Source organism: Phodopus roborovskii, unplaced genomic scaffold, assembly GCF_943737965.1.
Source record: "Phodopus roborovskii unplaced genomic scaffold, PHOROB, whole genome shotgun sequence".
NCBI lineage: Eukaryota > Metazoa > Chordata > Mammalia > Rodentia > Cricetidae > Phodopus > Phodopus roborovskii.
In genome coordinates, this window is record NW_026126480.1 from 35,509,582 (window position 1) to 35,530,594 (window position 21,013).

A 21,013-nucleotide genomic window follows, 5' to 3' on the forward strand; every position below is an offset into this window, starting at 1 on the left:
TTTTTATTTTTAAGACTTATTTATTTAGTATGCATACAGTATTCTGCCTGCATGTATGTCTGCAGAACTAGATCTCATTATAGATGCCTATGAGCTGCCATGTGGTTGCTGGGGACTGAACTCAGGACCTCTGGAAGAACAGCTAGCGTTCTTAACCTCAGAGTCATCTTTCCAGCCCTGCAAGTAGCTTTTTTTTCTGGAGCCAAAAATCGGTGTCAGATGCAGCACAAGTTCTAATTGGTCTTAATAATAAAAACCCAGAGTCAGATATTAGGGGGGTGAAAGGTCAAAGATCAGAGAAGCAGAAGAGCCAGCCACTAGAATTCTAACCTCTATAAAATCATTAGATCGAAAGAGAGACTGAGCTCCTGTCTCCTCCCACTTTATATTCCTCTCTCTATCACTGTCTGTCTGTACAGACCTACAGACCTTTATGGTTAACTAATGGCTAGTTCTGCCCTCTGATCTTCAGGCAAGCTTTATTAGTTAGAGTACAAACAAGATATCACCACAACAATATTTAGATGAGATAAACAAGCCTTAGGGCAGCACATAAACTAATAAAATGAGTTAGTTTAAGTAAAAAAAAAAAGTAGCTAGAAAGACGCTTAAGCTAAGGTGGAGTATGCATAATTAATAACAAGTCTCCATGTCATGATTTGGGGGCTGGCAGTTCAAGAAAGCCAGCCACACTCCCCTGTCTCAGTCTCCCAAGTACTTGGGATTGCAGGCATGCACCATCATGTCTGGACAGCTTTCAACTTCTTAGAGGGACAAGCAGAGTTCAGCCACCATAGATAAAGTACCTTTGATGCTTTTAGACACACCTGAATGCCTCACATGTGAACGCAAGAAGACAGCCATTAGGAACTCGAATAGAAGTTCAGATGATAATTTCACCAAGGAAAGATAAAAGTCTGATAAAAATCAAAGGGCCCTGGGAGAACTTATTCCAACAGACAAAAGTAAAACTAAAATATACATTTTGCTTATGGCTCCTGACAAAATATCAAAATTCAATTCAGCAAGAACTTGCCTACTAAGCTTGAGAAGAATGGTACCCCAAAGAGAAACACAAAAGTGTTCAGCTGCATTCACTATGATTAAAAGTGAGGGTCTGCAGCCCAGGTAGTGAGGGCATCAGCAGAACCTTTATGGACTCTCTGCTTCTGGCGATGCCCTGTAACCAAAAGCTATTAAGAACAAACCATAGCATTTAGAAATAGATAACAAGAGGTTTCAAAACAAAAAAAGAAAAAAGAAAAAAGAAAGAGAACACTGTAGGTGGACTTTTCTCTCCTGCCAGTCGCTCCCCAAATAACCACAGAGACTTAACATTAATTATAAATGCTCAGCTGATAGCTCAGACTAATTTTTAGCTGGCTCTTATAATGTAAATTAACCCATTTCTATTAATCTATATGCTGCCCCAAGGCTCGCTAACTCATGTAAGTACTTCCCATCCTGCTCTCTGTTTCGTGGTGTCTCCTGGACTCCTGACCGCCCCTCTTCTTCTTCTCCCCCCCCCCCCCCCCCCCGCAGTCAGCTCTCAACTTTGACATTCAGCAGGTTAGTTCTCATCCACGTTGACAGTCTGTAGATTTTTGAATGTGGTAACAGGCACGTAGGTTACCAATGTATACAGCTTGTTCGGTGAGTCCTCATCCTCGTTACGTAAAACGTACACGGATACGGTACGGAACATTCCTTATTCCTTTGGCCCAGACGGCTTTATTGAGCCTGGTATCAATGCGAACGTCTGGGGTCCCCATCTCCTTCATTGCAAATTTCCGGATTTCTTTGAGTGCCTGAGGAGCACGCTTCTTGAAGCCCACGCCATGGATGCGCTTGTGGATGTTGATGGTGTACTCCCGGGTCACCACCTTGTTGATGGCAGAACGGCCCTTCTTCTTCTCGCCACCCTTCTTCGTGGGAGCCATCCTGCCGGGGCTCAAACTGGAAAGGAAGTCGCCCCTCTTCTTCTTATGGTTCTCCCTGCTCCCAAAATCCTGCCTAGCCATTGGCCAATCAGCTCTATATTAGCCAATGAGAATGATATAAATTTACAGTTTATAAGAAGGACATTTCACAGCATTTCCTTTTCTTATGGTTATTTGAAAACTAGCTGATGGGGAAAAAAAGTTCACCTACAAATGGCACAAATGACACTCAAATGTCCAGCACCTACCTATATCCACATCAGACCTGAGAAAGCTAAAAAAAGGTCCTAAAAACTGGCTTCTGAGTCTCATGTTTCTTATGCTGGCCACAGTACCAAGATTTATTCCTAGCCACTGCCTGTGGGCTTGAGCCACTGCCTGTGAGCAGCCACCAGAACAAGCCCCGCCAGCAGGCTATGAACTAAGAAGCCACACAGTGAGTTTAAGTTTTGCCCATTCAGACAGAAAAAATTACAAATATGCAATAAAGACAAATCCAAACAGAAAAAAAAAAAAAAAAAAAAAAAAAAAAAAACCTAATTGGGTTACAGTGTGTTTAAAAACGTACATAGGCTTGGGAAAGAAAAAAGAAAGGACATAGACAATCATTTAAAAAAAAAAAAAAAAAGTAAACTGGGCAATGGTGTCAAATGCCTTTAAACCCAGCACTCTGGAGGCAGAGGCAGGAGGATCTCTATGAGTTTGAGACCAGCTTGGTCTACAAGAGTTACAAGAGCTAGTTCTAGGACAGCCTCCAAAGCCACAGAGAAACCCAATGTATAATTAAAAATATTGGTTAATAGTCATGTATAATAATCAAATTTATAGTTATATTAGATATTCTTTCAAGGTTAAATATATATATTTAGATAGATGGTCTTTAAACACTTCAAAGATGTACAGAATATGGAATTTAATATGTTTAATAACCAAAAGCTTTTCATGACAGTGAGATGTGTCTGCTCCTGATACAACCAATTTACTTCAAAAGAAGGTGATGGGCATCGAAAAACCTTCTTATGGAGTTTGCTTTCTTTATAGCAAAAGCTAGCCATTTGGGTAAAGAAACTTCCCTTGCTTCAATTGCTGACAGTATACTGTCCCAAACTAGACCAGCAGGATGCAAAAGAAAGCAACTGGCAAACTTTGCCAAGACAAGGTAGGACAGTCCTTCAAGTTTCCCTGCTTCTCAGAAATGTCTGTCAGTATTCTAGGCATGTAGGTCAACTAGGCCTATAGGATGCACCAACTTTACAGAAGAACTTTGGATGACAGCTGTCCAGGCAGCCAGATGTTCTTGTCATTATATAACATCATTATACCCTTCTGGAGTCTTTGAGGGAGTTAAAGTCTAAATAATTAGACTTAAAGTTTTTCTATGATAAGATAAAAGGTAAATTAGGTATAAAACTTTATTTACTTATTTATTTTGGTTTTTCAAGACAGGGGTTCTCTGTATTGCATTGGAGCCTATCCTGGAACTAGCTCTATAGACCAGGCTGGCCTGGAACTCACAGAGATCCACCTGCCCCTGCCTCTGGATTGCTAGGACTAAAGGTATGTGCCACAATGCCCAGCTTTAGCTATAAAATTTTAGACTCACAAAGACAAGACAAATAATATAATATTTTCTCTAATTTTGCCAAATACAAATGGACTGGGGATATTGTAACTTTAATTCTTATTTGATATTAAAGTTAAAACCTTTTTTTTTTTTAATTAGACAAGAAGGGGGAAATGCTGTGAAATAATCCTTTTGTACACTGTGAAGATGTATTGCTCTCATTATTAATAAAAAGCCAATTAGCTACCCACAGAAACTGCTGACCTGAACAAGGGGAGCTCATGGACTCCAGTCTGATATCTGGGAAACCCCTGAACACGGGTGTTAGTTAGGAGGACTGGGCAGTCTATGGGGCTTCTGGTAATGGGTCAGTATTTATCTCTAGTATACAAATGGACTTTGAGAGCCCATTCCACATAGAGGGATACTCTCTCAGCCTAGACACAAGGGGGAGGGCCTAGGCCCTGCTCCAAATGATATGACAGACTTTGAAGATCCCCCATGGAAGGCCTCACCCTCCCTGGGGAGCAGAAAGGAGATGGGCTGGAGTTTGGTTGGGGAGAACAGGGAAGGATGGGAGGGTACAGGAACTGGGATTGAAATGTAAAACAGCTTGTTTCAAATTTAAATTTAAAAAAATTATAAAAAAACAATAAACCAGCTGATTAGCCCATGGCTAGCCAGGATTTTCACACATGAGGTAAAAGAGCCTCAGGGCAGCACATAGTTTAATAGAAATGGGTAATTAAAGTTATAAGAGCTAGCTGAAAACAACCTTAAGCTATCAGTCAAGCATTTATAATTAACGTTAAGTCTCTGTGTAGTTATTTGGGTAGCGACTGGTAGGGCAGAAAAGTCTGCCCAAAGAGCACTGTGGGGACTCATCTTGGTCACTCAACATGTTCAGGAGAACTTATTACATAATTTGGGGTTTGCTGTTTGAGCTAATAGTAGACAAAGAAAGGAAGGACTTACAATAGATTGAAAACTGACAGGACATCATATTTTTATTTTGTTTTGTGAGGCAGGGTTTCTCTGTATATCTCTGGCTATCCTGGAACTCACTCAGTAGACCAGGCCAGCCTTATACTCACAGAGATCCACCTGCCTCTGCCGTGAGTGTGGGACCACTACCCAGAAAGGGAATAGTTATTTTTTTAATTATTTAATTTTTATGTGTATGGGTCCATGGATGTCTGTGCTCCATATGTTGGATCCCTGGAACCAGAGTTACAAACAGCTGTGAACTGGATGCTGCTCCACTGGAAAAAGAGAAAGAGCATCCAGTGTGCTTTATTTCTGAGCCATCTCTTTAGTTTCAGGAATGTAGTCTACTTTGTAGAGTGCTTGCCTAGTATGCACCGATCCCTGAATTTGATCCCTAGAACCACATAAACTGGGTGAGGCAGCACGCACTTGTAATCATCACTTGGGAGGTGGAGGCAAGAGTTCAGGGTCAACCTTGGCTGTTTATCAAGTTTGAAGTTAACCCGGGATACATGAGAAGCTCCCTCTGCCCTCAACAGTATCTATAAGATAGAAGGAACGAATCAGGGCTAAAACAGTATTTGTAAGGTGCAGGGATCTCTGAGACCTTCACAATCCTGTAGAGAGACATCCAAGGGAAGCAAGAAGGCAGTTCAGTTCAGCATTGCTCAGTAGCCAGCGTGGGCTCAAACTTAGAAAGTCTGACCCCAAGTTTATTTTAGGCATATTTAAGCACATTAGAATTTGATGAAAACTTATTCTGGTGATAATTAACTCAATCCTGTGTTCACAACAAAGCACACATAAATCTCGAGGAACAAAATGAGCTAAGCACAGATCAGAATGGCTACATGGAGGAAGCTCTGTAAAGTGCATAAAGATGGGTTCTAAAGACTGGCTGAGAAAAACAAATGTACACTCTCTTGGAGGGAGGATCTGATGTGAGGAAAGTTTCTAGCCAAACAGAGCCAAGTTCACCAAGATAGCAAACATGTCTGCTTCCAGCCTTCTGGGCAGACAACAGGTATGGCATTCCTTCCCTTGAAGGGACAATCCTACGTGCTCAGTGTTCCAGGTTCTCCCGCTGCAGTGGGTCTCACCCTTCCCAAGGCTGTGACCCTTTAATACAGTTCCTTATGCTGTGGTGAACCCAGCCATAACATTATTTTCATTGCTACCTCATAATTTTAATTTTGCTGCTGTTGTGAATCGTATTATAAATCTGTGTTTTCTAATGGTCTTAGGCAACCACTGTGAAAGAGTCGTTTAACTCCAAAGGGATCAAGACCCAAGGGCTCAGAACTGTTTCCATAGTGATCATCTGTGAGTACAAAGACCCTGCATACCTGCTATAATAAAGAGCGGTTGTGTTTGGTCATTTATGTGTCTTGTGTTTTTATCCACCAGAGTGAGACTGTCTGAAAATGGTGTTTTGTGAAATTGCGCTGAACTGTCTGACAACACCACTCACTATTGGTGCCAGGCTGGCTCCCGGCAACACCAAGGCTTCAGGCAAGTGCAAGCTGGCTACCAGGAACTACTTTCTCTTTTCCATTGCCACACTTGGTGGTGGTGGTGGGGATAGAATAGGTAACCCCCCTTTGTCAGAACGTGAAGTCCCCTTGTTACACTTCTCTCTAATACCGTCCAACAGGTCCACTTTGCTTCTCCATGCTTCTCCCTGTCCATGGTACACACAGGTTTGCATCCACACTAAGCCGTGAAAGCAGCCAACTAGACCCAGACAAGGAGGAAACTAGAATGCTGACTTGGATTTCCATCCAGCAAACCTCCGCAGACATCAGGCCAGACTGAGTTATCAGCTTCTAAACAAACCCCTTCTCTTGTCCGCAGTGCACTCTATCTTCTTTCTTCTCTTTTGGGACTCAACGGTAGGTCTCATGACAGCTGGGATTTTAAGATCTTCACTAGCCTGTCCAGCCCTATGTTTTCAATCTCCATGTTCCTGCCTAATGGTTCTCCTGTTGTTGTGAGACAGGTAAGACTATGTAGCTCAGGCTGGCCTGGAACTCCCTGTCATCCTGCCTCAGCCTCAAGGGCTGAAATTACAGTCACACATAGCTCAGGTTTCTATTCACCCCTCTCTGCCTGAAACTCTTTATCCCTGGACGATTCTTTCCTCCTCCGTTAAGTCTTCCAACCTGGGCGTCCTATTCCACTGCCACGTCTCCTGGGAGCCTTATGGCCTCATTGGAGACCTTTCTTTGTTTTTTGTTGACTGTTTTTCCTACAGTCTGTCAAGTGCACTGTGCTGGGGTAGGGAAAACCGTGGTCAACGTCCAGCCCTCTGAACCTGTTTCTTTACACGCGAATGAAGGGCTCCACAAACTGAGACCGTCACGGGCTGAGGTCGTCTCTGTTCACACGCACAAGGAGCAAGGGGACCGGGCGCTTTCTCCATCTGGGCTTCCGAATCCCCGACAACGTCTCTCCCCACGCCAGCACGCCACACCGCCAAGGCACCCGCAGAGCAGGCTTGCTCCAGCTCTTGGCTCCGCCCTCGCGACCCGCCCCCTGCTCCGGCCTGGCCGCGCCTGCGCAGCTACCCGCGCCGGCTTCCGGGTGGAGCGAGCGCGCGAGGGGGCGGGGGTGGACGTCGCGGAGTAGCGGCGGCGAGTGGGCGTGTGCTCCGAGCGGTCGTGCGCCCGCGCTGGAGTCGCGGGGTCTCTGAGAGCCGGTCCGGGACGCGGAGAGAGCCTGCGACTGCCACCCGCGTCCGCTCACTGGCATGTCGGCCGAGGCCTCTGGCCCGGCGGCGGCTGCGGCCGGATGTCTGGAGTCCCCTAAGCCCTCGGGTGTGGAGCCTGGCTCCCCCTCGTTCAGTCTGAAGCCCCTGGCCCCGAACAGCAAGTATGTGAAGCTGAACGTGGGCGGCTCGCTGCACTACACCACGCTGCGCACCCTCACTGGGCAGGACACCATGCTCAAGGCCATGTTCAGCGGCCGCGTGGAGGTGCTCACAGACGCCGGAGGTATGCGTGCCGCCGGTACACGTGCTGCCCTCCAGCCCCCAGTTCGTTCCCGGTTCCCCGTCCCATCTTTTTCTTATTCAGAGTCTTCCTCCTCCCCCAGTCCTTTTACTTCCATCAGTAACCTTTGCCAAACACTCCATTGCTGATGATCTTCTCTTCTCACCTTAGTTGAGAAAGCCTAGGAGCCAGACCTGCGGCTAGCAGCACCCCTCCGACAACCTTTACTACTTTCTTCCACTGCCCAGCCTTTTGTTTGCCTCTCTGCCTTAGAACCGCCAACAGGCAGCCTGCAGAACTGAACGATATTGTGTGTCTGTCTCTAACACATCCCCCTGTACTCTCTAGGAATCACCTATAAATGCAGATTTTAGAAGGAGAAGGCTGCTTTGGGTTTACAAGGGACCTGAGTGAAGGTTGCAGCTCTCCTTGGCAGGTGAACCTTAACGTTCTCGGAGTGTTGCCTTTAAATTTGGGAAGGGGTTAAAAAAGATTATGAAAGCAAACGCATAGGAGGTGAAGTTCAGATTTCAAATACTGATAATGAAGAAATCATTGATTTGATAAGGATTTATGAAGAACCAATTAGTGCTAGACAAGGTTTGGTAATGGGATCTGATGAGCCTTTTGAAGTTACTACTGGGAGTGGGAGGGGAGGGGGGCAGGGAGATGGTGGCTGGGGAAGGTATTGGGTGGGAATGACAAACCAGAAAAATCACACATATTCATAGAGTAAGTTCTTTGAATAATGTTTTCATTATTTTGTTATCGTGGTGAACTAGAGGGTTCAGATGGACATTTTCATTTAAATGAATTGGCTAAAATTAGTAGAAGGGGTTAAGAAGTTTATTGATAAGGTAATTCTGTAAGAATTTTCTCATGGTAAGCTGGGCTTGGTGGCACATATCTCTAATGTTAGCACTCAGTCTGCGCTTCGTAGTGAGATCCTGCCTTAAAAACAACTGGCTCTTGGCAGTGGCACCACACACCTTTAATCCCAACACTCAGGAGTCAGAGGCAGGTGAATCTCTGTGAGTTCAAGGCCAGCCTGTTCTACAGATGGAATCCAGAACAGCAAAGGCTTCACAGAGAAACAGTCTTGAAAAAAAAAAAAAAAAAAAAAAAACCACCAACAACAAAAAGACTTGCCCATGGTGAGAGCCTTTTGACTGTCCAGCAGACTTGGGAGGGAGTTATTCTGTGGCAGGTACGTGTATGACTCACTGGAGATGTTTGAAAGAGTTCTTGGACATGGCAATGGTTTGAAACAGATGAGTATTTAGGTTTCCCTTTGGCTTTGGAATTTGTTTTCTCAAAACGTATTAGCATCAGTCCCCCAAGCCATTCATCCTTTTGCCTTTTCCCATCCTAACAGGTTGGGTGCTGATTGACCGGAGTGGCCGCCACTTTGGTACAATCCTCAACTACCTGCGGGATGGGTCTGTCCCACTGCCTGAGAGTACTAGAGAACTCGGGGAGCTGCTGGGTGAAGCCCGATACTACCTGGTCCAGGGCCTGATTGAAGACTGTCAGCTGGCCCTGCAGGTGAGAGTCCCACCCCCTGTGCTCCCGTTCTTGGGAGAGCTATCCAGTAGATAGCTATTGCAACAGAAGAAAGAGAGAGAGGGTCTAGAGAGCCTGGCCCAGACTGGGCATAACCCCCAGGCTTTTGGGATTTGTGGGTACTATCCTTCGAGGCATTCCTGCAGCTTGAGGCAGGGCTGCAATACACCTGGTGTCAGGACTGTTGTCATTAGAAACCTCTGCTCTGTGGTTGCAGACCCAGCTTGTACTACAACCTGAGTCATTAAACACAACCCCAGTTCCTCCTCTCCTTTGCTCTGAAGGCTTGAGCCACAGTTGGAGTGCTTATGGAAGTCAGTCACAGGATGGCTTTCTGCCAGTTTTCTCCTTTTTCACCGTTTGGTCACTGAACCATTTCACCAGCCCACTCCCACCTCCTCTTAGTTTAAGAAGGAATGTAATAATCTCCATGGTCTGGGTGGCAGCACACCCCCATCCCCACCCTGTGAAATTCTTTCCTCAAATGAAGTGTCATAGAATTGGAACCATACTCCATAAACAGGGTTAGGGATTTCCAGGCCCTCCCCACCTGCTCCATTCCACTTACATAGGTTCTAAGGGTCCCCTCAGGACCCAGGCTATTTCTGCCGTGCCTAGTAACCTTGAGCCTGTCAGTTCCTACCTCTAGCTTTCTGTTCTCATGTTTCAAAAGATAAGTAAGAAAAATAAATACAATGTAGTAAGTTAATCAACTTTTTTTGTATTGTTTAGGGTTTTTGTAATAATACAACAGTAGATTGTAAGTTGTGCGTCTTGAATGCCATTTGTAAATTAAAAAGTAGAGACTGAACTACTTTTCTTTCCAGTAATAGGTACAGCTTTTAATTGTTTGTTTGTTTTGTTTTTTGAGACAGGGTTTCTCTGGGTAGCCCCAACTGTCCTGGAACTCACTCTGTAGACCACGCTGGCCTCAAACTCACAGAAATCTGCCGGCCTCTGCCTCCCAAGTGCTGGAATTAAAGGAGTGAGGCACCACCTCCCAGTTCTTTTAATTTTTTTTATTATACTTACTTATTATGGGTGTGGGTCACAAGTGAGAATGTATGTGAAGGTCACAGGACATCTCCCTCTTGTCACATTCTGTTATCTCCAGCAATAACCAATCAGTGATATGACAGACTCTTTCTACCATGTAGGTCCTGGGGATTGAACTCAGGCCTTCAGGCTGCTTTACCTACCAAGCCACCTCACTGGCCTCTTTATTGGCTCCTGAAATCCAAAAGTACAGAATCCTTTTGGACAATATACATATATTTCAAACTTTTTTATGACCCATTAAAGAGTTACCATGTAGCAGTTTGAAACATACTGAATTAGATGTTTTTTTAAAATACATTTTTTGAAGAGTGGCATGTACCACATCTAATGTGTGGAGGCCAGAAGCCAACTTTGGAGAATGATTCATTTCTACCTTGTGGGACCAGGGGAGGGGAAGATCAAATTCTGGTTGTCAGGCTCTGCCTCCTTTCCCCTCTGAGCCATCTGGCTGGCCCTCACCTAGATCTTGGAAGTACAGTCCTGCTTAGTTACCTTATCTTACATTTTAAAGACAGGGTCTAGCTGTGTAGCCCAGGTTGGCCTCCTGAGTGCTGGGATTACAGGTATGCATGCCTAGCTCTGCTCTGTAATCGAAGTTGAACTAATGTCATTGCACACCCACTGTGTCAGGAGGGATTTTGCTGTTGGTACATCTTGTACCCTTGGTTAGCCTACATAGATACAAAGAAGCATTAGGGATGGATTCAAAGTCAGAGTTCAGTTTCCAGGTATCTGACTCCCAAGTGTGGCACTTCCTTTTCATGCTCCAGCAGCTTCTTTCCTCCCATCCCCCCCAGCTCCACTAGTCCTCAGGGCATGCCGGAATATCACTGGTCTAGGCCAATCTTTTTTTTTTTTTCTTTTCAATTTTGTCCCCTCCTCCCTTCATTCCCAATCCCTTGTTCATTTCCCTATCTCCTACCACTGTCTGATCCTAATGTGTTGATACATTTTCTTGGATTATATCTCTTCCCTCGAAAAACTAAAGCAGTTTTGTATATGCTTTTGGTGTGTTTATATTTGCACAAATGTCATGAAGTAGCTGTGGGTCTTGTTGCTGTTTTCCACTCACCACTTCTTGCAGGATCCAGTCACACTGTATGGAGTGGACTGCTTGCTACACAGGAATCCATGCTGCTTCCTTACCACATTCATCCATTCTCCTGAGTTTGGAGCTTGCTCTCCATTTCCTGCCCCTACAAACAGTGCCACCATGAGCATCCTATATGTGTCCCCTTCTGGTTCTATTCAAATTTCTTATACAATTATAGCTAGAAAATTACTAGGCCATCGGATACATGCCAGCCAGATTGCAGTTTTCTCAGACTGTTACATTGCTTTATCCTCCTGAGGGCAGTGCATAAGAAACCTCATTCTGGCAATTCTCAGTAAGCCTCGCCATCCTCCTTCTTTCTAATTTTACCATGCTGATGTGTGGTGTGGAGTGATCTCATTACTGATGAGTTTGTGTATCTTTCTCCTATATACTCACTAGCCTTTTTTGGAGTCCCTTTCTGAGATTGCTTTACGTATTTACTAGACTTTCTCCCCAGTTTCTTGTCTTGCTGTCGCTTAATGGGAGATCCTTGAATATTTTAGTTTGGTTCCAAGAGAACTAAGTCATATTACATAAGAGCATGTATTGTACATTCTTTAAAGCATGAATTAATATGAAAAAAAATGTCTTTTCCTTTAAACATCAGTGATACTGTATGCCTACCATGCTTGAGACCAGAAGATGCTTAAATTGACAATCTTGGTGGTACATGCCTATAATTTCAGCAGTAGGGTTGTAAATTCAAGGCCAGTGGTGCATACCTTTATCTCAGCACTGGGGAGTCAGAGGCAGGGGGATTTCTGAATCTCATGATAGGACAGCCAGGAATGCACAGAGAAACCCTGTCTCAACCCCCCAAACCTTCAAATTTTCTCTGGCTTTCAAGGTTCAGGTTTAGATATTGTCAGTATTTTCTCTTACAATGTCAATTGTCTGTGGAATAGAAGTGTGTGTGTGTGTGTGTGTGTGTGTGTGTGTGTGTGTATGTGTGTGTGTGTGTTTAGTTTTGTGTGTGTGTGCCACAGAGTTGCATATATGTGGGAGGTCAAAGAACAACTTGTGGGAGTTAGGTCTCTCCTTTCAACATGTGTGTCCTTTGGACCAGACTCAGCTTGTGAGATTTAGTGACATGTATCTTTATGTGCTGAGCCATCTTGCTGGCCTGAAATCCTTGAATTTTTAAATGACAAATAGCTGTTTATTCGCGCGTGCATGCGTGCGTGCGTGCGTGCGTGCGTGCGTGTGTGTGTGTGTGTGTGTGTGTGTGTGTGTGTAGGTGTGTACATAAGAGTATGGAGACCAGAGATTAACTTCAAGTGTCTTCCTCAGTCACTTTCCACACTATTGTTTCTGGCTTTAATGAATTAATTAAATTGTTTTGAAAATTTGAGACAGGGTCTTATTTGGCTTGGAACTTGCTGTGTAGGCTAGACTGGCCTCAAACCCCCGAGGTCTGCTTCCAGCTCCCAGTACTAGGATTGAAGATTATATACAGCTTCCTTCCCCCATACTCTTTGATGCAGGGTCTCCCTGAAACTGGAACTCACTGACTTGGCCAGGCTTTCTGGCCAGTGAACTCCAAGGACTTGCCTGCCTCCACTTCCTCGGCTATGGAATCACAGTGCATGTCATGGGCTTGTAGGTGGGTGCCAGTACTCTGAACTTAGGTGTTCATGATGGTATGACAAGGATTTTATTGACTGAACCATCTCTCCAGTCCCAATACCTATTGCTTTTAAAGCAATATTATCAACTGTAGAAATTTAGGAAATGGATCACCAAAAAAATAAAATATCAAATTTTTTGAAGGTTTTTTTGTATGTGTGCTCACATGTATATGTCTGTTCACTAAAACATGGCCATGTTGTATGTACTGTTTTATATACTGCTTTTATTTTTTTTTTGACATTTTTAATAATTGATAACTTTCTATGTCAATAAAGTTTTAATCTAACATCCAGGGCATATGCTCCTGTTCCTCCCGTTCTGCCTGAGACGTCTTAAGCAGTTTCATTTAAATCAAGAACTATAGCCACAAGCTCCACTTTGTGTCTGTCAATGCTCTGTAAGTTTCTTCTAGTCTGGAATAGCCTGTTTTTTTTGTTTGTTTCTTGTTTTTCTTAAAAAGCAGAGTTGTTAAAGACACTGCCTATACAATGGTCTGCTTACCAAATTTGCCTGATTGTTCAGTCCTGGTGTCATTTGGTGCAAACCCTGATATATCCCAAATTCCCTATAAATTAGACTGTAAATTTAAAGGTTTAATGTTAAGCATTTTGGTTAGAGTACATTCTAGGAGGTGTAGTATTTTCTTAACTATATTACATCAAGACACCCATGATGTGGCTAATATGACTAATGTGCTCACAATTGGTCCCTGGATTCAGATGATAAGTTGAGTCCTCTACTGAAGTTACCTTTCCTTGTTGACAACTATAAATTCATCTGTGTGGTATTAATTTGGGCATTGTGCAAGTGGCAGTTGCCTGTCAACAATGCACCAATTGATATTCCTTGCCTGAGTTAGTAATTTCATTAGGGTTATGGAATAATTACAGTTCTAGCATTTCTTCAGTATTGTTCCATGGGTTCACTTATAAAGTTGTGTTTGCACTATCAACTGAGAAATTCTTGACAATAATAAGTCAAAACAGCATTTCCCCAGTGGTGTATGCATCCCTTGGTGGGAAGAGGTTACTTAGGGTTTTTTCCTATCGACTTTTTTTTTTAGTTAGCTTTATAATTTTATATACAGATCTTTTTATATATGGACTTTAAAAAAGAGAGAGTATGTGTGTGTGTGTGTGTGTATGTGACCACATACATGCCTAGTGTATTGGATCCCCTGGAACTGGAGTTAAGGATAGCTGTGAACCATCATGTGGGTGCTGGAAACTGAACCTGGATCCTCTGCAAAAGTAGAAAATCTCAATGAAACTTGCTTTTGTAAATTATAAAGGGACTTAACTCTCTCTCTCTCTCTCTCTCTCTCTCTCTGTGTGTGTGTGTGTGTGTGTGTGTGTGTGTGTGTGTGTATGTGTGGTTTTCCTAACTGTTCTGGAGCTTGATTAGTAGATCAGACTGGCCTTGAATTCATAGAGATCCTCCTGCCTCAGCCTCCTAAGAACATCATTATAGGAATGTGCTACCACAGCCACCCAAATGACAGCTATGGTAAGAATCTAGCGGGGGTGGTGGTGCATGCCTTTAATCCCAGCACTTGAGAGGTAGAGGCAGGCAAATCGCTGTGGGTTCAAGGGCCACCATGGTCTACAAAAGTAAGTTCCAGTATTGCCAGCCAGGGCTGTTAAACAAAGAAACCCTGTCTCGAAAAATAACAACAACAAAAAAGATTGCAGTGTTTTCATGGGTACACTTTTAACCCCAGCATTCAGAGGCAGAGGCCTTACATTGAGATCCAGTCAAAGAAAAAGTAAAAATTTTAAAAAGGACAGCTTAACATGTGGGGTCTCTTAGCAGCCTAATTACAAGCCCAAAGTAGATAAAAGCTCGCTCTCTCTCTCGCTCTCTCTCTCTCTCTCTCTATAGAGGTTATGGGTATGGTTTTTCTCTTATGACATGAGCCCCAAGACTTAGAAAACAATAAGTATCTTATACTTTGTCAGGGATATCACCCACCTGGATTTAAAAGGGCAGCTACAGCCATAGTAAAAGAGGGCTTTGTGCAATGAAACTTGGGCGTATGGGAAGCAGGCTGAGAAAACCTGGGCTGTGAGCATCTCTTGGAAAAAGAATAGTATCTCTGGGTATTAGAACCATGTGATTCATAACTAGTCAGGGGTGGGTATCAAAGGGTTTCCAATGTTTGTCTCACCCCTTTGGACAAAGACATTCCTAGTGGGCGAGTGGGAGGAGACAACATGCCTGTAGTTCACAGCTCTTCAGGTAGAAAAAAAAAATCCCCTTCATGAGTTGCAGTTGGTGAACTGTACCCAGATGGCCTCACTGTAACCTGAACCTGGTTTAGATTTTCTGTGCTTTCAGTTATCAGTGTAATGAGTGAGACTTGGAGAATCTTAGGAGTGGTTTCTGTTTTTGTTTTTGCATGTGAATTCATCCTTGAGACAGCCCCCGGGGATTTATGGCAGATGAAGCTAGTCATAAAAGACAACAAGACATCTATCTCCTCTTTGCACTGTTTTCTCTGGATAAAGCACCTGTTATGTTATAAAAATGCTTGAGCAAATGTACAGAGAGTTCCAGGTGCCAGAGGCTAGAGCCTTTGTGTAGCAGCTATGTGAATTAGCAGCCATATTTCTCAAAGGGATCCTCAGAGACAGTCTGGCTTTCAGATGCCTGCAGCCCTTGCTGTGCATGCCTTCATGGGAGAGCCTGTGCCAGAGGGCCTCAGCCACCCCTGAATGAATTCCTGACCCACAGGAAAAGAAAATCATTAGTACCTTTCGTTAATTTAAGCTATAGTGCTTGGAGCTCTCTGTTACACAGCGATAGATACCCATATGTACTCTGCTTCCTGCACTCCTCCTCCTCCGTTCTCAGCTGTGCACACCTGTCTCTCTATCTCGCTCCAGGTTCTGTGTGCCTCCTTGGGTGTTTTGTCTCTGCACCAAAACTACTGTTTTCATTATTTTTGCCTTCAGAGTAAATCTTTATGTCTTACAGAGTTAGTACTTCAAAATTGACTTAGTAATTGCAGATTTATGCTTCTGATGTTTGTGTTTTGTTTTTGTATTTTGAAATAGTCTTATTAAGTAGGTCAAGCTGATTTCAAACTTGATAAACATTTGCCTCTGCCTCTGAAGTGCTTTGATTACAGATGCACACATTCCTGGCTTTTCCTTGTTTTTATTTTGAGACAATGTTGATGCAAAGTTCTGGATAGCAACAAACTGTCTATGTAGACCAAGCTAGCCTGGCATATGTGACTGTGTTCAACACCTGCCTCCTGGGATTATGGGTCTACACACACACACACACACACACACACACACACACACACACACCACCACCACCACCACCAAACAAAAAAACTCTCTTAGCTGAGCATGGGGGCACACACTTTTAGTGCCAGCATTCAGGAGGCAGAAGTATGTGGATCTTTAAATTTGAGGCCAGCCAGAACTATAATAGACAGACCCTGTCTCAAAACAAACAAACGAGCAAACAGGACTCATAATCTCTCCAAAATGCTAGTTGGTGGTGGCACACACCTTTAACCACATCACTTGGGAGGCAGAGGCAGGTGGATCGCTGTGAGTTCAAGGCAAGTTCCAGGACAGGCTTCAAAGCTACCTACAAAGCTACAGAGAGAAACCCGTTTTGAAAAACAAAACAAAATCTCAAAAAATAACTTCTGTAATTTGTCTCAGAATTGTACCTTCACAGAGTTGGTCTTGCACACACTCCAACATTTGGGAAGCTGAGGCAGGAGAATTGTTTAGTTTTTTTTTTTTTTTTGCTTGTTTTTGAAACAGGCTTTCACTATGTAGATCAGGTCTCATTCTCAGAGATCTACCTGAATCTGCCTTCTGATTGCTGGGATTGAAGGCGTGCCCCACTAGTGGCAGGCTGAGGCAAGGGATTGCAAATTCAAGGTCAGCCTGAGCAGTTTAGTCTCAATTTTTAAAAAGGGTGGAGGGTATAGGTCAGTGATGGTAGAATTCCCTTATGGTCCTGGGCCCAACATCTAGCACTACAAAAATAACAGCCTCATTGTACTCAGCCAGGCTTATTCATTCAGCAAATGTTTGCTGATCATCACCTGTACCGTCCTCAGGAAGAGCATACATGTATAAAACAGATGCAGAATTAAGTGCTGTGAAGAAAAGGAACCAATAATCTGAGCCCAAGGAAGCTATGGTAGTGAGGAGCTGGGGCAGGGCTGGCGCTGTGAGGGTCAGCATGCTGAGCTGAGAACTGAATGGTCTAGTTAGCTTTGAACATAGCTCAGTGAAACACACCCCAGTCAGGCTGACCAGTGCAGAGTTCAGGAGGGCACAGTTGTGTGTCTAAGGAACAGTTGTGTGAGCAGGGTAAGGGTAGAGTTTTGGGGAGGGTACCAAAGCCCAGCCAGTTTGGGGAATTCTAGAGATAAAACTGGTGTGGTTTCAACCCCATGAGCCTTAGAGACACTAAAGAGTGTGTTTTCAGCCCCCCAGCAACTTCAGAAGGCCTTTATATAAGTGGAGTGAGTGAACACAGGTTGTACTGTTAATCACCTTCCACTTCCTCCCCAGCAAAAAAGGGAGAACCTGTCCCCACTCTGCCTCATCCCCACAGTGACATCACCCCGGGAAGAGCAGCAGCTTCTGGCCAGCACCTCCAAGGTGAGGCCCTGGAGCCCTGTGGCTTTCAGGGGTGGGAGAAGGGAGAGGGAGTAGTAATTGAAGGCTGCTGTCCTCTCCCAGTCTCTTGATTCCATCCTCCTCCGGCTTTTCCCTGCAGCCCGTGGTAAAACTTCTGCATAACCGCAGTAACAACAAGTACTCCTATACCAGGTGAGCGCTGGGGGTCATGGGTGTGTCTGTATGTGTCCTTGCACTGGGGGACATGGGTGTCTGCTGTGTTCACTGGGTAGAACCCTAGAGTTGAGCAGGGCTCTGCTCCTGTCCCTCAGAGGACTATGGTTACATGAAGAGACTGTAGAATGCCCCATTACAGCTGTGCCAACCACCTGTAAATGAGGTTTAGGCCAAGACTATGATAATGGCTGACATAGGCTAGCTCCTTATTTCTCAACAGAATTAGTCTCAGTGTCTGTTGACTTATTCACTCTCCCAATGGTCTCTGGAAGTGTTGACCTCCATCTAGAGATGAAATTGTGGCAGAAAGGGATAAAATAACCTGTCTTGTGTTGCTGAGTTAAAATGTAACAGAGCTGGAGTGTCTGGTAACAGCCTGGTTGAGAGCCTGCACCAGGAGCCTCTGTGCCATGCAGTGATTTGCTCAGCAAATGCTTCCCTTCTGGGAGGCCTGCACTGTTGGAAGTCCCTTGCTGGACAGCATTGGTGTGTTGGGAATCTGGGCCCCTCTGTGGGGAGCTGAAGGAGGGAAGACAGTCAACTAACACCTGCTGGACCCTGGTCCTCAGCACTTCAGATGACAATTTACTGAAGAACATCGAGCTATTTGACAAACTAGCCCTGCGCTTCCATGGGCGGCTGCTCTTCCTCAAGGATGTCCTGGGGGACGAGATTTGCTGCTGGTCTTTCTACGGGCAGGGCCGAAAAATTGCTGAAGTGTGCTGCACCTCCATAGTCTATGCCACGGAGAAGAAGCAGACCAAGGTCAGAGGGGATCAGGGAGGGTGGGAGGTAGGACCAGGACCCTGGACAGAGCAGATCAGCAGGTCAGAGGGGATCAGGGAGGGTGGGAGGCAGGACCAGGACCCTGGACAGAGCAGATTCTCAGGTCAGAAGGGATCAGGCAGGGTGAGAGGTAGGACCAGGACCCTGGACAGAGCAGGTCAGCAGGTTAGGCAAGGGCAAGATCTTTGATAGACATCCAGGACCAGAGTTATAGAGCCCTGGCTGTATAGCTTGGGTAAGTCTCATTTGGTGATGTTTCTCTCACTATGAAATGAGGCTGTTAGAATAGAGCCAGGTTTTCTTTTGCTTTGTTTTGGCTATGATGCTAGTGATTCAACCCCAGTCCTTGTTTACAGCATGGTTGGTTTTTTGTTATTGTTTATTTTGTTTGTTTGTTTTTGTTTTGTTTTCAAGACAGGGTTTCTCTGTGTAAGCCTGGCTGTCCTAGAACTCTCTCTCTCTGTAGTCCAGGCTGGCCTGGAACTCAGAGATCCGCCTGCCTCTGCCTCCCAAGTGCTAGAATTAAAGGTGTGTGCCATCACTGACCAGTTAATTAGTTAAATTTTAAAATGTCCCAGTACCTAATCTGTGTTAGGCACTGCCCAAACCAGACGCAGCATGTTGAGTAGAGTGCAAGTCTCTCTTCAGTGATGTGTGATGAAGAATCTTTCCCTTTTCCCTGTCAGCTTAATGAACTTATGCTTGCAGATCCAAGCCAAGCATCATTTTCCTTTGGACACTGTTTCTCCTGAAATTTCAATACAACTGCCCCAGATAAAGTTGGCCAAACTCCCTCCTGGCTGGACAAAATGTTGTAGAGTAGGGTAGAACAATGGCTGCAGACCTTTTCCTGTCTGATGTCCCCTAGCTAATATTAGCCTGGTACTTGTCACTTAGTGGAAGTACTAAGAAACATTGATCAAAGGTTTTTGTTTATTTTCCCCCTTCAATTAGGAAGGTACAAACTGTTAGAATGCAGCTTGAGGGGAGGGTGTGCAAGGGGACTGCAAGGTCAGGGCCGTCTTGAGCAACCTAGTGAGACCCATCTTAAAATAAGTAATTCAGTAGTAAACAAATAAGGTCTGGGTGTAGCTCAGCAGCAGAACTGGTCCAGCATGGCAGAGACTCTGGGTTCAAACCTCAGTACTGAAAAGAAGGAAAGGCAAGCCGTGTTCATTATATCCTTCTAAGACTACTTCTAAGCAAGATGCTACTCTCCCTACTTCATTTCCTGTTTTCTTTCATCACTTTGTCTTGACATTTGAGACAAATTCCTGACCAAACCTTTACACTCCATGCTGCTGCTCCTCGGTGTGTTTTCTCTGTCTGTCCACCTCCTTCTCTCAAGTTGGTTAAACACCACATTCCCAGCAAGGCCCTGCCCGAACTCCCCCCTGAAAGATGAAACACTCGTGGGGATGGCCATTTTCATCCCTTTTCCTTCTAACTTTCTGCATAAAATGTCATCACCTGACTTAATGTATGTCTTAGGAAGTGTATCTTCATCCTCCCCCCCTAGACTTCCAATGTGCTTAGGGCAAGCTTTTGTTATGACTGCTATATTCCCGATGTTTAGAACAACCCCTGGAATAGTGGCAGATACTCAGGATTTGTTAAATGAAAGAGCGTTCCAAGAGATTGGGCAGTAAAGGATAACTGTCTGCCTTCAGGGCCTGGAGGAGAGCCCACAGAGGAGCCACTGAGGAAGGGCTGGACGGGGCCAGAGGGTAGGACCTACAGGTTACTGGCCTTTTTCAGGTGGAATTTCCTGAGGCTCGGATCTTCGAGGAGACACTGAACATCTTGATTTATGAGACTCCCCGTGGTCCAGATCTAGCTCTCCTGGAGGCCACAGGGGGTGCAGCTGGAGGTGGTGGGGCAGGCCGAGGAGATGATGAAGAAAACCGAGAGCACCGTGTCCGGAGGATTCATATTCGCCGCCATATCACCCACGATGAGCGTCCTCATGGCCAACAGATTGTCTTCAAGGACTGACCTTTGATCTTTCCTGTCTTCCTCTTACTTGTGGGACCCAGTCCCTCTCTCTTTGCCCCGGCTTTGCTGGCCAAGTCGTGGGTCTTCCCTCTGTCCCTTCATTGCATGCTATGTTCAGTGAGGCCCTTTACAGTCATTGCCACTCACTGCTAACAACACGGTACATTCCAGCATTCTCCTCGGGTGGGACTCTTCAGAAAGCCAGCATCCACACCTTTCTCTTACCATCTGTTTTTCTCTTAACCATCTGGTTTAGAGTGACACAGAAGTCCCCTGCTCTTTTGTTGATACATGAGAACATATGTAGAGACCTTAGTGCCATCAACCACATTCCAAGCTGCTTTCAGCCATTGCCCGTAGCAGTTCCTGCCTCACCATTCTCCCTTCCTCCCTAACTTTGTACTAGGCTGGCCTGGACCTGTACCAGCTCGGCTATCTTGATCTGGTTCATATTATTTATTATTTTAATTTTCTATTAAATTATTGGAATAAAGTTGAGCTGAGGGTCTGCTGCTGACTCTTGGGTGAGGGAAGAGAAGATGGCCTATGTTAAGGAGATGCCTGGCTGT

At 44.8% G+C, this 21,013-nt stretch overlaps 1 protein-coding gene and 1 pseudogene across 1 annotated transcript; one reads left to right on the forward strand and one right to left on the reverse strand.

The window, feature by feature from the left end:
• Window positions 1-1,559: 1,559 nt before the first annotated feature.
• LOC127228376 (60S ribosomal protein L31-like) lies at window positions 1,560-1,962 on the reverse strand (annotated as a pseudogene).
• A 5,112-nt stretch (window positions 1,963-7,074) lies between these two features.
• Kctd13 (potassium channel tetramerization domain containing 13) lies at window positions 7,075-20,942 on the forward strand. The gene is made up of 6 exons (XM_051193025.1): window positions 7,075-7,484; window positions 8,857-9,026; window positions 17,379-17,468; window positions 17,587-17,639; window positions 18,233-18,428; window positions 20,208-20,942. The coding sequence occupies exons 1-6, from the start codon at window positions 7,241-7,243 to the stop codon at window positions 20,442-20,444; spliced, it is 990 nt and encodes a 329-aa protein (XP_051048982.1). The 5' UTR covers window positions 7,075-7,240; the 3' UTR covers window positions 20,445-20,942.
• The last annotated feature ends 71 nt before the right edge of the window (window positions 20,943-21,013 follow it).

Bases quoted from the DNA above. Each gene is read 5' to 3' on its own strand.
- Kctd13 (XM_051193025.1), top strand. From the start codon at position 7,241: ATGTCGGCCGAGGCCTCTGGCCCGGCGGCGGCTGCGGCCGGATGTCTG. The intron at 7,485-8,856 runs GTATGCGTGCCG...CCATCCTAACAG, and splicing joins GGTGCTCACAGACGCCGGAG to GTTGGGTGCTGATTGACCGG. The intron at 17,469-17,586 runs GTGAGGCCCTGG...TTTTCCCTGCAG, and splicing joins TTCTGGCCAGCACCTCCAAG to CCCGTGGTAAAACTTCTGCA.